General features: G+C 44.3%; 1 protein-coding gene across 3 annotated transcripts in view; it reads left to right on the plus strand.

Moving 5' to 3' along the window:
* Positions 1-16,898, plus strand: part of PALM2AKAP2 (PALM2 and AKAP2 fusion) — a 275,724-nt gene that overhangs the window by 160,708 nt on the left and 98,118 nt on the right. For all 3 annotated transcript variants that reach the window (XM_086771571.1, XM_086771572.1, XM_086771573.1), the window contains one exon: positions 2,933-3,015. In XM_086771571.1, coding sequence (XP_086627697.1) covers positions 2,933-3,015 — 83 coding nt within the window. The remainder of the gene's footprint in view (positions 1-2,932; positions 3,016-16,898) is intronic.

Genomic DNA, 16,898 nt, shown 5'->3' on the forward strand with positions numbered 1-16,898 from the left:
CCTTGGGATTTGTTTTTTTTTAATCCAAGGGTGATTTTAAAGTTGCCATGTCAGAAGTGCATCCTGTGGCAGATATAGCCTGTCACCAAATACAGAGTGTGGAAATGAAGTCTACTCAGGCTTATGTTATTTGTAAATTTGTGAGATTTGGGTGAAATCAATCCTCTTCTTATGCACGTTAATTTCTACACCTTGGACTTTCATTACTTCTTTTCTAGTTAAGTACAGACATTACTGCTGTAATGTTCTCTTCTTAATTTTCATGTGTTGCCACATGAATGAGGAATATCATTTGTACGTGGAAAACTTGTCTGCCAAGGGCTATGCAGAATGCTAGTTGTGGCTGAGGTGTGAAATTAGGCAACTCGTATCTCCATTTAGCATCCTAGTCACCAAACTGCTCTTTCTTGGTGGGCATGGACTGTATATACACCAGCACTTTGGCAGAGAGCAGTAGTGTGGCTTTTAGTGAACTCATCCCCTTTTCCTCAACCACACTTGCAGCTGGTTCAGATGTGAAGAGATTCACACTATGTGATGAGACTGGTGAGTCTCAGGCAAGAGTCCTTTTGGAGGAAACTGTACCAGAAACTCTTCTGCAGGGGCACACAAAATACTTTTCAAACCCTAGTGGAAACAGAGATATTTCAATCAAGTATTACTCCTTCTGACACTGTGGTAACATTCAGTCCAGGGAATCAGACTAAATCTAGTCTGACGTTAAATCCTGGAAATACTTACACTATTGATCTAGAGATGTCAGCGCCAACTGCTCCCATCCTCTGATCCACTCCTACTGCACAGCGACTTGCTGATGCAGACGGAGGCATCCACACCAGGACAACATACTGCAGGCTCCGCAGTTCCAAATATACTGTAGGAAAAGATGTATAGCAGCCTGCGTATGAATGGATGCTTTAGTGAAATAGTAAAAAAAAAGGCGCACAGCTCTATTTTACATCTGTATTTGAATAGCAGGAGAGCATATGGGTATCAGGAGACAATCAGAGGCCTATTATGCTAAAAGCTCTACAGGCGTATAACAAGGAAGGTCCTTTCGGCCTGAGATTAGGATGAATGAAGCAATCAAAGTGAGTTGGAAGGAAAGAAAAAAATACAGCAGAAAAAAGAAATCAGGACAGAATAAACTAGATGCCTTTTCTGCAGCACCACTTCCAAAGCAACAGTGCTCTAGGGGAACCCCAGCAGAGATGAATGCAAAGCAGGAATCAATCCTGTATCGAAGTCGCAGGATCAGACTCTGTGGACTTCTGCAGAGTGCTGAGAGCACACCAGGGGACAGAGGTCCCAATTGTATTATTATGCACTTCCACTGGTTTTAGTGCAGTCTTTAAGCCTTGCTGGGGGCTGCCTGTTGACTCTGTGGACCGCGTGGACACCATAGCTCAGCATGTGGGAAGAGGAGAGGTCAGCTCCAAAGAACATGTGCTGGAAAAAGTTAAAAGCACCTACAGGATTCTGGCACATAAGTTGCAGCACCACCTTTTAATATCATTCCTCCAGAGCAAAAGATGTCTATCTGAGGCTGACAAAAAGCAGGAAAACCCACCAACCAGTATTGTTAGTAAGAAAGATACAGGTGTGTAGTCAGTGCCTTCATGTATCCACAGGTAGACTACAGCTCAAGTTAGCACTGTTAGTGTGTGCCATGGTCTGGTGGAGCAACAAATAAGCAAAGGGCATCTCTGATGCACAGATTGTTTTGCATAAATGTAACACAACTGTGGGGTACACACAAACAGTAGTGGTTTGAAGAGACACACTCAAGATTGTAGAGTGAAGCAGCAGCAGAGGACGTGAATAACTGTCCTTGTATTGACCAAGGACCGCAGAAGCATCTCAAGATGTATTATTACATGAGCCGTATTTCAAATTTAGCAGGTGCACACAGTGCTGTGGTAGCACAAGGAACATTATTCAGTGTATTCTCAGTGAGAATGTGTGCATTCAACAGTGCTACCAGAGATTATGTATAAATCCTTATACATCCTTACCCTCTGTAAAGGAGATGTGTAACACCTATAGTTTAATTTCACAGTTTAGAAAATATTCACCCATTTAATCTGACTCTAATCCACCATTATTTATTGTAATTATTGCCAGTGCCGTGGAAAGACCAAAAGCAATCAAGCATCTGTCTGTGACTAGCTATACTTAAGCAAGATTGTCCCTTGGAAGTGAAATCAGCAGATATGTTCTTACCTTCTTCAAAGTTTAAGCTTGATGTAGAAACAAAAGTGCAAAAGTTCTCCTTCTGGACAGGACTGAGGGGCTGCTGGTGCCGTGCCCTGTGAGCTGTGCCTGGAACCTCACCTCACCCGACCAGCAGTGGTGGCTACTGCCTGGCTGGCAAACAGTGTTCACTAATGAGATGCTTTTCATTAGCATCCTAGAAGCTCTTGGTTACCCTTCTCTGGGGACGCACAGAAGTGCTGAAAAGTCCTCTGGCTTTTCCCAAAGATGGGGAGCAAGGGAACACCTTAAGCACAGCAACACAGGTGAGCACAGAGCAGCCGGTGCCTGGGGGCTTCCTAGGGGTGGCAAGGCTGGACCTGGCTGCTAGGGCCATTCCCCACCCCATCAAGGACCAGTACAGCCCCAGCCCCAGTGCTGGGCACCACCCTAGGGACAGGATGGCCACTGCTGGGGCTGAAATTGAGTATGTCCTTCCTGAGCCATGGCGTGCTGTGTCAGCCTGCTAAGCACCCGCTGCCTTTTCTCCCAGCACATAAAGCTGTCTCCAGCCGGCGAAGATGTTTTTCAGTCATTGTTTTTGTACCCTTTCTGCTTTCTTTAGCAACACTGATGAGATACCAGGCTGGCGATAGAGCGTGGCCGGTAAAAATGGATCCAAACAAAGCAACCTCTCAGCCATGCATATTTTCCCAATAAAATGTTTTTGGTTTTGTAGGCGCAGGAGGATCAGACATGCTGCCGAGGGACCCACCAGCGCTGTACTCCTGTGAAAGTCTCGAAGCCGAGGAGGGTGCAGGGGTAAGTCTCCTCCCACCGCATCTTTCTGAAAGCACTGGGATCCGCGCTGTGCTCAAACATAGTGCTTGATGGCGCCCCGCACTTGGAGCGAGGGGCTGTGTCTTCAGCTGCGAGGAGGTTGTTGTGGTGGGAGTAGTTTGCACAGCAGACCCCATTGGTGTAAACTGTGTTTGCTTGACTGACACAGGGTCTCCTCCTAAATATTTGAAAGCCTGGTGCAATGGTTGGGATTAGGAGGACCTTCAATGAAAGTGCATCTCTTGGAGGTCTTATTAAGCAATCCTGGCAGCTCACTGCAAGATGGTGTCAAATCAATGGTCTTTTCTTCCTCACCATCAGTCAGTCCCCTGCACATCTTCTCTTGCACCATCTCTTCTTCTCAGGCCCCTCTGCGGGTACCACTATCCCACCTCCTTTCATCTGCTCGTAACTCCTGCGCAAGCAGCTCGTCAGCGTGAGGAGGGCAAGCATCTGAGAAGCATTGCCCTAGCCTGGTAGCCTGGTGTGGTTGGGTGGCACATGCAAACACATTGCATTGCTGGAAAAGGCGTAATGCGGATATTCCTTTTTCTTTGTCGTTCTCGGTGTGATCACGTGCAGCCATCTGTTTTTAACAACCGCAAATGAATTTGTCGGTAAGATGATGGGAGTGGAAAGGGAGTGAATGGGCAAACAAACTCCTGCAGGGCCAAGACTTCATCTTTGGGGCTGCTGACACTGCTGAGTGTGGAGCACATATTTAAAGACAGAAACAACCATGTTAAAAACTAAAGGGCTCTCCCACAATGTTTTGTCATAAATTGGACTTTTAAATAAAGATGCAAACTTGGATATACATAGCCCACATTAATGCCTAAATTTACTTTAATATTTTACATTTTTTACATTAAATTAAAATAATAATCAAGGCTGTTAAACTGATTCAGATGAAACTGATGAAGCAAATTTCAGACTTCTGCTATAAAAGTAGACAAATTTTTTCTTAAATTACAGTTAGTTAAATTTAGCCCAGTAACTAACTCTTTCATTTAGAGAAGTATTTAAAGATAAAAATGCAACAAGTTTGTATCTTCTGGTCTATGAGTAAAAACTGGTGTGAGAAGCTCAGATCAGCTAGCTTTAAGATCTTAAAGGCCACAGTGAAAAATCAGATAAAGTGAGCATCTGCAAAAACATATTTTTTAAGTGAGGAAAATGTAAATGCAAAATATGTTTTGTAAAACTTTTCTTACATTTTTCTTATCATATTTACTAGTTTCATTTACCATTAAAAATATATATATATTAATAATGTTTTCAAAATTCAGGTTGCCAACCCCTTTTATAAGTGCTAATAAAATCCAAAAGGAGCTGGACCAATCTGATGTTCAAAAAAAAACCCAAAACAAAACAGATCTGCTAATAAACAACAAATATGAATCTGACTAACTGCGGTTAACAATTTAGAATGGACAACATAGCGCCGAATATCGTACTCCTGGCTAACTAAACCCAACAATTCACGTAAAGCAGCAAGTCAACTTGTCCTCAGGGGTATCAGTCAGTGAGAATCCACCTTTCTTTAGGGAAATAATTCATGATTCAAACAATAAGAGTAAGGTGCAATGCAAAGACATGACAGTGAAATTTTCATGTTATGTTTAAATCAGATATTGAAATCATTCTGATTGTGGCTGGAGCATGAAGTTGTATGGACATCCGCAGACATTTTGCAGTGGTTGCTGTCACTGCTCTGCTTAGTGCAGCATCACTTTGTGGCAGCTCATCTGTCACAAGCAGGACCTCTAAGACTGCAGGGAATGCTCTGAGCTGGAGTTCAATCAGTCCCTAACTTTCTCTGGCTTAAGCTTAGGTCATACTTAAGGAAGAGGGGAATAAAAGGTTCAATGACTGTGGAATGCAATTTGTTTAAATAACACAGTGCTTCCAATGCTTGGGAGTGTAACACCATGCAGAACGAAATCTGACTTAGCATTGTTTTCTCCTTGTTTTTTAAAAAGAGGCCTCTTCTTTTAATAACGACCCCCTGCTGAAGGAGGAAGTTTAATGGCAGAATTTTGTAAGAGGGAGGCTGACGCAGTGCTGCCACTGGCCCAGTGTGAGCGGAATCAGCAAAATGCTAGCAGGGGGAAGTCCATAAAGTCCATGCGAGTAGCCTTACTGGCATGGAAGAAAATTAATTTATTCATAGCAAATAATGAAGCACTGAAATTTTCTTTAATAATGTGCTAGCAGTTTGTGGAAGGGCAAAGCCTGGATTTTGAGACAAAGACTGTATGGAGCAGCTGGATATAAACTCTTCTGACCTTGCGTTTGCTGAGAGAGACAAACCCAAAACAATTGTCCTTTCTATCACTAAACAGCCCAATGGGCAATATTATTTTCATATAAGAAAACCATCCATTTTAGATTAACTCTGAAAAGAACGTATGCTGACCTAGTCGCAGTATTTTTTGATGATACCAAGAGACAGCAGTCTGTCTCTTTCAAGTCTTCTTACTCCAAGTGGAGACCTAGGCCATCATAATGTTCCCTTCAACTTTAACAAACTATTTACAAGAAGAAACAAGCTATGTGTAGGTCCAGACTGCGCTCTTGACTGTGTGGTTCAAGTCAATGGTAATTGCACAGGTTTCACTGTATTCACTAATAGGTAATGCCATTCACAGCCAGTGAAGATAGGATATAGATCAGTAAACAAATGTTACATTTGATCCTAGAAGCAAAATAATACTTTCCCTTACAAGAAAGGAAAAATAGAGAAAAAGAGCTCCTCTCAAAGAGCCACTCCATGTAATGTGTTCAGAACAAGCTGAGATGGACCTGTCGTTAAACAAGCCAAAGTTTATGAATGATCTTGGAGGTTTTTTTTGTTACTTCCTTCTTTTCTAAATATCAAGATGCTGCGTCTTCATTACGGCATTTAAAACACATCCTGTTATGCCTGCAGCTCTTTTTGGAGTGCAGGTTCAGAATGCCATATACTCTGTTAGTGAGCCTTTCTTGCAGCTTTTGCTCAAAAAAAAAGGAGAATGTGTATGTGTGGGGGAGTAGCATGAACTGCAGCTGTTTTTCTCTGTTTTCCACCATCATTACTGCTGATTGGTAACAAGGAAGAAGACGTAGTTTTACACCATTGAGCTTCTCTGCAACACTGCTCTACAGGAGGTTGGGAGATTATCTTGGTGAACAGCTCCTAATTTCAACATAAAAGGATCAGCAGTAGGCTGAAAGAATTTTTCTTGTAGTGAAAAGGATGCTGCTATTTTGCTGGAATATTTTTCCAGAGACATAGAAGTTCAATTTGCTCTTTCATTGGTTTAATGAAAACTTGCATCACCAAAGAACATAAATGAGTCCAGGAAGCTCTGGAAAGATTAATTAATTTCACTGGACAGCTGGTTAAAACAACAACAACAAAAAATCCAAACAGATCCAGGATGCAACCCCTTTCCCTTAATTCTCACCCTTGCCCCACTGCCATAAATGCACTGTGACCAAAAGCTTTAGAGATCACTGAAAATGACAGTCTTTGAGTTTCAGCATGACCCCTCCACAGCAAGATACATCCTGAACAGCCTGAAGAGTCAGGGAGGAGGGGATATGAGGCCATGCAGGCTTACACTTCCAGAGATGACCAGGGATTTTGGCCTCATATGCTTCAGATACACACACTGTGCAGAAAGAGCTGCTACAGAGTGCCAAAAATATCGGAAACATTTATGCAGTAAAAATCCAAGGCAAGGTACAAACCAGTTTCAAGGAGTAAAATAGTTTATTTCCTGCAGCTGATGCTTTCCCCAGTTGGCTCGTGGCAGCTCTCATCACTGGTTGTCCCAGGTCATGCTCTCCATCCCTGGTCCTGGCCACTGCTTGCCTCATGTGAAGTCATTGGAGCTGGGCTGGGTAACAGAGAGGACGATCCATCTGAGTTACTGGACTGCATGTCACAGCACACAGATAACTGTTCATTTCCAATTATGGTCTCTGCTAATTGCTCTTGAGTGCGTCTTCATATCATGACCAAGGCAGGCAACATTGGTCAGGGAAGCCAGAGGATCATCAGTTGTTCAAAGCTATCAAAGCCATTATGTTTGACCTCTGGCATTGTAATTTTATTTCTGTGGCTCTGCATCGGAACTGTCAAAGCAAAGTTACAAGACTGTCAAGCTGTGGTGCCTGTGTCAAACATGCCCACCTGCCTCCATATCCAAAGTCAAATAAGATTGCCTGCTGCAACAGTGTGAGAGTTAGACAGTGAAATGCACAGCAGTTTCATAGCGCAGAGCTGGATTTCCATACAGAATACGGTGTATTTTTAATTAGCAGGGCGGATCTATAACCAGCTTTTCTTATCACCTGATTATAGTTTCATTTTGCATTATTTCACTTCTGATGATCAGAAAATGCAGTGAAGCTAGGACTCAGCCAGTCCTCATGTTCGCCATGGCTTTAGTCATTGGGCATGTTCCTTTTCTGATTCAAGAAAGGGGCACATCTTTAGGAAACTGTGATATTATTGTTTGATGGGAAAAAAAAAACAACATTATTTGTCATGAAAAAAATAATTTCTTCTTTGAATATTATCCACTTGTCTCTGGCTTTTCTGAGGGCCTTCAGGTAGGCTCGGTTTTCTCATGCAATCCTCTCTAATACTGCGATCCATCCTGCAGCAAATGGCACATCCCAGCTGGAGGCATTTAACACCATAGCAATAGGGCTGGAAGGAACAAGCATCCAGCGTTGAACATAGGGAGGGAAGGGCTCGGCAAAATGTCTGGAGAAGACAACTCAGCTGCTGAAGACTCGTACTTCAATGTGCAAAACTCAGAGGATTAAAAGATATCAAGAATTTGCAGGAGTGCTCACAAAGGCTGTAGCAACATAAAGGTGGAAATGTTAGGAGTATCGCAAGAGGGTCGTAATGTTCTTCTTCTGCGTAATAGGGATTTCAGTCCTTGAAGGCTGATGGAGTTCCCCTTGTAGAAGTAAAAGCAAAACCAAAAGGTTTTCTCTTCTCCATAATTGTGGCAATCCTCCAGAGAAAAACAGCATGACAAAATGTGCCGTTCTGCATGTAGTTAATGTTTGGAACTGGAGTAAGCACTGTGTTGGCTTTGCCTGGTAATTAAATCTATAGGACTTAAGAATACTGACTTGTTTCTGAGGCTACTAGTTATGAGTTGAAAAAGTTAGGAACATTAAAAGGTGCTCTTTTTAACAGTTAGATAAATAGTTACATGTAATATTATTTGTCAGCTTTTGATTCCCTTCTTTCTTTCCTGGTATAAAAAGTTTTGTGTAACATCCTTTTCTGCTCATAACACTTTCTTGAACCAGACCATACCAGTTCCTTTCAAAATCCACCTGTCTCTCCACGTAGTCATCACAAGGGTCTTTTTTGCTATGACTGCAACCTCTTCCAATCCAGGCTCCTTTCTCAATTTCTACTTTCTACATAAATCCATGCAGACGTTTCAAAAAAAAAAAAAAAAAGACAGCCTGTTTTGTCTGCTGCTTTCACCTTTTCTCTCCCACTAGATCTCTTTACCAGACCTCTTGAAAACCTGTGGTCAGATTCTCTTCATATTTTGCCTCTGCTGCAAGTCCCAGGTTCCCATCCAGCTTGGTTTCTGCTGATTGTTCTTCTCATTTGCTGCCACTTTCACTTCAGTCTAGTCTCTTGTGTATCCCACAGTTGCTTATCTCCCTTGCTCTGGACCCTTTTTCCTGGGGTGACTCTGGCCCCAGTTTTTCCTGCAGGAACAAATGTCTCTGCTCCTCAACACTCATAATTGCTTACATTTTGATAACATCTGCAGGGCAGATAAGAAATCATTATGTTGAATGAGATAAAGTTACTAAAGGAAAGCCTGTCTCTACTCAAGGTCTCAGTAAACACGTTGGATCCATCTACAAGCCATGGTATGAAAAAATTTCCAGCTCTCTCTTCCATCGCAGTTCTGATGATTAATGGCAACAAACTATTTCTGTGTTATCTTTATTTGCACAACTGGAATTTGTAGTTACATTTATAACTCAGCCCTTGCAAATACTGAGAGGTTGAATACTCAGTGAAATACACTGTGTTTGGGTGTTTATGAGTAGACATTTAAACATTTTCTGCACTGTATATTTGTGAATGGGCTACACAAACAATTTCACTAACTCTACAGGACTTTCTCTTAACTACAGGGCCCAATGTATTTAAGCTGCTGCAGGGCAACACTGCTTTATTCTCTGGAGACAACTTTATTCTTTGTCTTGTCATTTTTATTGTTCTAACAGTAGTGAATAAAACCCTGCATCTGTTCCTCAGGAAGGACTTAATCCAAAGCTCATTGAATGCACTGGAAGAGCCTCCATTGGACTTTGGATCAAGCCCTTTGGTTCACAAACAAATGCTCTTTGTGAGAATATGCTATTCAAGTATTGTACAGAAGAGTTACAGAGGTTCCCTGTTTCTAAAACAATGATTGCTCTTTAAATCTTTTTTGCTATGCCTGTTTAGTTGGAGGAACAATATGCAACTGTACATAACTGTTGAAGTACTGTAGGCTGTGATTATCTTGCCCCAGCAGTTGATATAAATGTTGAATATGTAAAGCTGTGGTAACAAGCGGTGCTATATTTATATGACTTTTCCTATGCACACAGTAATTCAGAAAATATATAGAGATACACTCCCCTGAGGATGTTCAGGCTCAATCGGGCAAGCTGGACACAAGCAACCCATCTTTCAGGACTGCCTTATGTTGATGCTATTGATGAAGCAGACTTGAAAGAGGGATTTGTAGAATAAAGGAGGGTTACTACTGAATGGGATTTTTTTTTTCTGCACTTAGGAAAAGGAACAGACTGAAAGGAGACAAAGCCCACAGTAGGGGAAAGAAACAGGGGCTATTATGGAAGAGGGTACAAAGAGACTAAGATAAGGCAGGAGTAATCAAAGCAGAAACATTAGCAGGGGTAAGACTGTAAAAAGCTTTAAGTGAAACCTTACAGCTCCAGATTTGCAATGACTGCATTTTCCATGAGAAGGAGGGAGAGCCATGAGTCAGTAAAAATTTCCTCCTTACAAGATCACAGGTATTGACTGCTTCTCTGGATTTCTTGCGAAAGGGAACTAACAGTTCCTATGGACTGAAGAGAACATAATGCCAGTGAAACTTGGCTGTTTTTTGCAACTGCAGAACAGAGTAACTTCTTCACGTGGGTGTAGCTTACACAAACAGTTACTACTGGGTATTACTCCTGTGACAGAATTGCTTGCAGTAAAATACACTGCACTGCGTGGTAAGTGCTGGCACGGCTACGCACGTAATTTGTAAGTTGATGACGACTAAAACAGTTTATGGAGCCACTACTAAAACATTACTCACTCAAGGAGCCACATTTGAGTCAATGAGATTACTCATGTAGCTAGTTGCCGATAGAGATCTTGCCAAGCTATTCTGCCATGTAATAGATGTGTGTAAATGAGCCTGTTTGTCAGTTGAATAACTTCAGAAAGTAATTTTAAAGTTCATACTACATTAGTATTTGAACTCCCAAACCACAGCTGAGGTCCCATTATGTTCTGCAAACACCCACTAATAGGCAATCCCTGTCCTAAAATTCCTCAGCTCATACAAATAGGGGAAAGTGGCTTGCCTTCAGTCACATCGCATGTCATCAGCAACCCCAGGAATAGCACAGGGATCTCCAGTCGGTTCCCTACCAGCGGCTCCCTGCCTCTGTAATGCTCAACATTTCATCCCTGTACTGAATATAAAGCACTTATGAATGTGACCTCCAAACTTCCCACAGCTCTTCTGCTAACTGACTGATGGATCTCTGCATTCATTAGTTTTATAAATGCACAGAGAATACACAGAAGTATAATTTTCATCTCACACGCATTACCGCAAGCCAGTGCATTCCCTTATCTAGCTCATCTGCATGTTATTCTGCAGTCAGAGAAATAACCAGAACCACAAGGAAAGAAAAACAAATCTAATCACAAATTTTCTGACAGCTAATCTAAGACACTAAAAAATCTGCATCCCAAGCAAAACTCATTTTTCATACTCAGTGAAATTCAGTGTGGAGGCTACCAGAGCAGGCATCACCTTTCAGGACTGCATTTCGTTTTATAAATGTTATAAAAATGCCTGGCATATCCAGCATCATTATCTCAGTATTTACCTTCCTTTCTTTATTCCACACTGCTCTCAGCATCTTTGGGAGTTTGTAGAGAACAAGAACAGTGTGCTGGACTGTAAAACAGCAAGCCTGAAAGAATTTCTTCCTAATAAGAAGAGGTATCCCCTTTGAATTATTCTCCATTTGAAGGTTTGCTGCATAACAATAAAAAAAAAAAATTGCCTCACTGAAACTGGGCTCCAGTAAACTGACAAAGTCTCAGGGTAAAAACTCTTGAGTAACTCTGTCTCACTGGACAAAGCAGGAGCAGCAGATACAGATATGCCTTCGCTCTCTTCTCTGCCCATTTCTCTCTCCTTTCCTCCAAACATCTTTGTCTTTCATTTCCTTCTCTTTATCTCCCCATCCTGAGCTGCCCTGTGACTCTTCCCTTTCCTAACTCCAGGCACTCTTTGTTGGCAATGGCTCCGTCCTCTATCCATGGACGAGGACGCATCTGTACAGAGGCAGATTGTAAACTAGGTCAGCTTGGGAGGCAGAGAAAAAAAAGAGCAGAAATAAGAGCCTTTTTGTATAATAACAAGGTCTCGCACAAACATGTGGCCCAGTTGTCAGGGATGCTGAGTGTCTGCGGTTCCCACTGACTTCCGTGGCACCAGTCCTCTTGTCCACAGGCTATGTGCACAGAAAAACACCCCCAGCTTCACAGCAGAGGTTCAGATATGCCGTCACACTTCCTTGAGCTTTCCCAAGGACTCATCTCAGGATCTGGTTTTTTTCGATTTTTCCTACGTGTTCAGCACAGCCTTGGGATGTGCGCTGGTCGTTGGAGGCAGAATGAGGTAATACTGGGGGCAACGTATCCCTTTTCAGTTCACAGGACACATGAAGCAGGCCTGAAAGGGAATGACAGGCGAGGAACTGTCATCTAAGCATTAAAAATAACTACTCTTTTTGACAAATATTGGGTTAATATGGCTGATCTTTATACTCTTCCTACTTTCAGAGTTTTTAGGACAATACCAACTAATCTTGCAATTCATTGTTCAGGTAAAGGTGTTTTAACCTCACAGTAAATACGAGGGAAGGCTGCAGTCTGGCAAAGATTAATTCCTTCTTCCCCTCACCTGAAGCCCTCTGTCATGCTGTAAAAAAAACTGCAGAGCATTAAAAAATAAATCATTAAACAAAACTTTAAGACATAATTTTCTTCTGCCATTTTAACTGTTGGAAATGCAAATGAGAAGCAATAGGCAAAACTCATTAAAATATACACAGTGAAATTACATTTTATTTCCTCTGTGGTATATTAGTCATGTGCTACCTAATTAATACTAAGTAAATGCATCCCTGTCATAAGGGAAAAAAAACCCCAAAAATATAATTCAAACAGTATCCGTGTCACTTGTGATGCTGCTACAGCTAATGGAACAAAATCTGTGCTGCAGTCATGCAGTTCAGTCCAGTCTCGAATAAGGCCAATAAGCATGAGAAGAGCAGAAGATAATTGTTGGAACAAAGGCGCAGAGGGCTGGGAACCCAGGAAGAGAAGCTCTGAGGTTCCCACTTCGGCAGTGTAACATCTTTGGTTGCTATGAATACCACAAATTTTTCTCTACAGTGCAGTATTAGCAGTCTCCAAAACGTGAGGTCTTCAAGAAGCATGAAACTGGACTATGCTTATTTTAATTATGTTTCTGAGGCCTGAAGGGGACTTTCTGCTTAGTTGTGAAGTTTTCTGCAACTAAAAAAAAAAATAATTTATTTTCCTCCCTCCCTTCCTCATGCTAACCGGCTTATTCTGTTTCTAGCAGCTGAAGTTTCTAAAAACCCAACCAACATGGTCAGGCCCATGAAACATCCAAAAGGGATGCAACTCCCATGCTCCTCTTCCTCTGTCTCTCCTCTGCAGCCCCACATTGCCATTTGGATGCCATACCTGTCCATGGGAGTACAAACCCTTACACCTGTGGGGCAGGCTGGTGGGCGTTAGCAGTGATGCATGGCCATGCACCATTCCTTCATTCAGGTGTGGGAGGTGCAGATTTCCTTTGCCCCCTGCCCGCACCCTGCAAATAGGCTGAATGGAGCTGTACTGCAACTCTAGTACATGCCCTGCACGGCTGCACCGTACCTGAGAAGGACAAAGGGTAGGAGTCCTGTCTTTGGACAGGCAGGCAACTGAACTGCAGACATTTCTTGGAGTGCTCCTGGGTGGTGCAGCTGAAATACCCCTGCACAGAGTTGGTCTCCCTTCCTCCTTCCCACGTCAGATGCTAGTGGCAAGTGAAAAATACACATTAAAAAAGGCCATCCTTGATCCAGAGAATTTACAGCAAAGTATGAAAGAGAGAAAACAGATGGCTGCAGATAAGGAGAATGGCACACAGTACCCTGGGTTAAAGACTTTGGTGGGATTTTGCCTGCACCACGCTCCTGTGTGCTTTCAGACACATACATTTGCAAGAGGGTTGTGGCCACATACAGTTAACTAGTAAGACAGTTTCTTACTTACATTAATAGCAGTGGCTTACAGGTCTGCAGTATGTATACATAGTATGTGTGCATCTATGTCCTTATACCATTAGCTTTTATCATAAGCCTTTCTCACTATCGCGGTGTTCAGGCAGCAATGTGCCTGCGCATCAGCATCTTTGTCCTTGAGTTCTCGCCCAAGGATGCAGCAGCTGAATTATCCACAGCAGCACGTAACCTCCCATTTAAAACATTGTCACCTGAAGAGTGAAGGGTGACAAATGCGACACTGAACTTCAATCCAGACTCTGGAGAACTAGAGGTTTGCAAATCTCGTGCCCGTACTGTGCAAATGCAGAGATGTTAATTGGGTTAGGACTAAAGGACACCTGGATTAATGCAATCTATCTGAGAAGAGTCAACATTGCTTCTGTAAAGTCCTGCCTTAAACAAACCTCTTGGAGGTCTCTGAAAAGGTCAACAAAAACATGGATAAGGGTGATCTAATTTCCATAACTGACTGGATTTCTGAAAGGCTCTTGACAAAGGCTTTTAAGGAGACTAAGCAGTGATAGCAACAAGAAGGAAAGCCCTGGTACAGCTCGGTAATTGCTTAGAAGATAAAATGCAAAGTGCAGGAATAAATGACCAGTTCTCACAATGGAGGGAGGTGCTGGATGGTGTGGAGTTCTGCAAGGGTCAGTGCTGGGGCGTGTGCTGTTCAGGGTACTCATATCTTACCTGGGAATGCAGTGAAATAGTGAAGTTCATCAGTGGTATTAATTTACTCAAGTCAGTAATAGGAAGAAAGACAGTGAAGAACTACGCATGGACATTATGAAGCTGACTGGACAATATAAGAAATCCAGTGTGGGTCAATGTGAAATGATGCACATGGAGAAACGATCTTGTAAAATGGCGGGTCCTGAGCTGACCAATGCAGGAGTAAAATCTCAGGAGTCTGACAGGCAGTTCCACAGAAACATCAGCTCTGTGCTCAGAAATTCCTCATAAAATATGAGGAATTGTTAAAACATCATAGAATCATAGAACCATGAAATAGTCTGGGTTGGAAGAGACCTTTAAAGGTAATCTAGTCCAACCCCCCCATTGTTTGATACGTTTTATGATTCACTGTATGAATCTTAAATAGATCTCAAAAAAGGATCTATTAGATCACGATGATGTTCAAGAGGGCATCACGGATCATAAGGAGTTACAGAACAAGGCCTCCACGGGCAACCTACAACTCTTCAACCAGGAGAAGGAATGGTGTAAAAGGATTACAGTGGAGGTCCGCAAACCCAGGAGCAGCTCAAAGAGAGGGTTAGACGCTGTTCCTCATCTGCTGCACTGGAGCCGAGGGAATAATGAAGCTCATATTGAAAGCAAAAATAAAAGACAGAGGTTCTTCAGGTTCTTCACTGGAGGGGTGGCAGACCAATCCTTGCCAGAGCATACTGTAAACGCTGCCAGTGCATCTGGGTTCAAGGGGACACTGAAGAAGCCCATGGAAGTCAGCTCCGCTGCATATATTTAAAAAAAAAAAAACCCACAAAAAAAAAAACCCCAAAAAACCCAAACCACATCAATAAACCGGAAAAGAAAAGAAAAAAAAAATCCCCAACCAGCAGTAAAACCACCCCGAAACCCACGGCTCAGGAAAGCCCCGCCGCTGTCAGAGGCGGGGAGCTCCCGCTCCGCACATCCCCCCGGAGGCTGGCCCCCCTCACCCACCCCGGGGCTCGGCTCGCCCCCCTTCTCGTCCGGCGCGGATACCGGTAACACGAGAGGGTAACCCGAGCGCGGCGGGACGGGGCGGGGCGCGGCGGGGGATGCGCGGAGCGGGACGGGACGGGACCGGACGGGATGGGATGGGGCGGGGCTCGGGGGGGGGACGGGGCGGGACGGTGTGGGTGGCGGCGTTGCCCCCCTCTTCCTGGCGTCGGCGAAGGGGGCGGGCGAGGAGGACGAGGAGGAGGAGGAAGGGGGACCCGACGTGCCGGGGCTGCGCGGGGAGCTGGCGGCGCACGCTGCGTGCAGCGGCGGAACGGGCGCGCTGTGGAGAGGTACCTGCGTGTGCGGGGGCGCGCGTGTGTCCATCCGTCGGGTTGTCTGTGTCTGTGTGCGCGTGCGAGCGCGCCTCAGGGTGCGGAGGGAAGGGGAAGGCGGCGGTGGTGGCTGCGGCTCCGGCAAGTTGTGTAGCCCTCAGCGGGCTGCGGGCGGGGGAGAGAGGGAGGAATGAAGAGGGGAGCAAAACTGAGCGTGGGGGGCAGGGGATGGGTAGAGATGCGAGGGGGGAAGATGGAAACGCAGGGAGGGAGAGGCGAGGAGAGGAAGGGAGAATGGAAACGCGGGGAGGGCAAGGGAAGAGGGAAGGGGGGGATGCTGGGGGGGCGGGGGAGGGATCTGCCCTTGCCCTCGCCCGCCCCGCGAGGTGTGCCCGCCAGCCCCGCGTCCGCGGGACCCCCCCACGCGTGCACGTTCCCCTGGGGCAGGAAGGGCGTGGGAGTGCTGGACGGGGCGGGGGGGGGGGGAGCTGGTTCTGTGCGCGCATCCCCCTGTGTCCGCAGCTGGGGGGCCGGCTCTTCCCCCCCTCCTCGGCTGCGGTTTGGGGGTCCGGGGGGTCTCTGCAGCGCTCCCTGGGGCGGGGGAGCGGGGGGGGGGGGCGGTGGGAACTGGGCTGGCGGCGGCGGGAAAGGGGTTTGGTGAGAGCCTGAGAAAGATGTGACGTAATTATTTTTTAATCAGCATGTTTTTTTCATGGCCATCTCAATTTTTCCTGGACTCCCCTTTTTGAACCGAAAATCTCCTGTACCTTTGTTCCAAGTCTTTATATTTTTAGATCCCTCAGTAACAGCGAAGGAGGAGTTTTAAATATTTTATTTCTTTTCATTTGGCTCCTGCTTGGGACTACTGCAGTGTAAACTTCTCAAAGACTACTGTCTCTTCCTAAAAAGTTACTGAAATTATTGCTGAGGTGGGCAGACAAGCAGCTACTGTGGATACCAGTGTTTGAGTTCCTGACAGCATTAATCATTAGCCATAAAGAGCCGTCATCATACTGAAGTTTGTTTTTTATCTTAAGATGAATCGCCTGTCAGCTCCCAGAAGACATACATTAGGGCAATACGTACCAGCCCAATATTAGAAGAGATAGAGTAGATCCCCCGGTTGTGATTTTACCGATGAAATAAACATGTTTTATTTTGAGCTGTGATTAACAGTTTTAACGTTGCAATGATACCCTCTGATTCTAGCAT

This window comes from Chlamydotis macqueenii, chromosome Z (genome assembly GCF_036417535.1).
Source record: "Chlamydotis macqueenii isolate bChlMac1 chromosome Z, bChlMac1.mat, whole genome shotgun sequence".
Classification (NCBI taxonomy): domain Eukaryota; kingdom Metazoa; phylum Chordata; class Aves; order Otidiformes; family Otididae; genus Chlamydotis; species Chlamydotis macqueenii.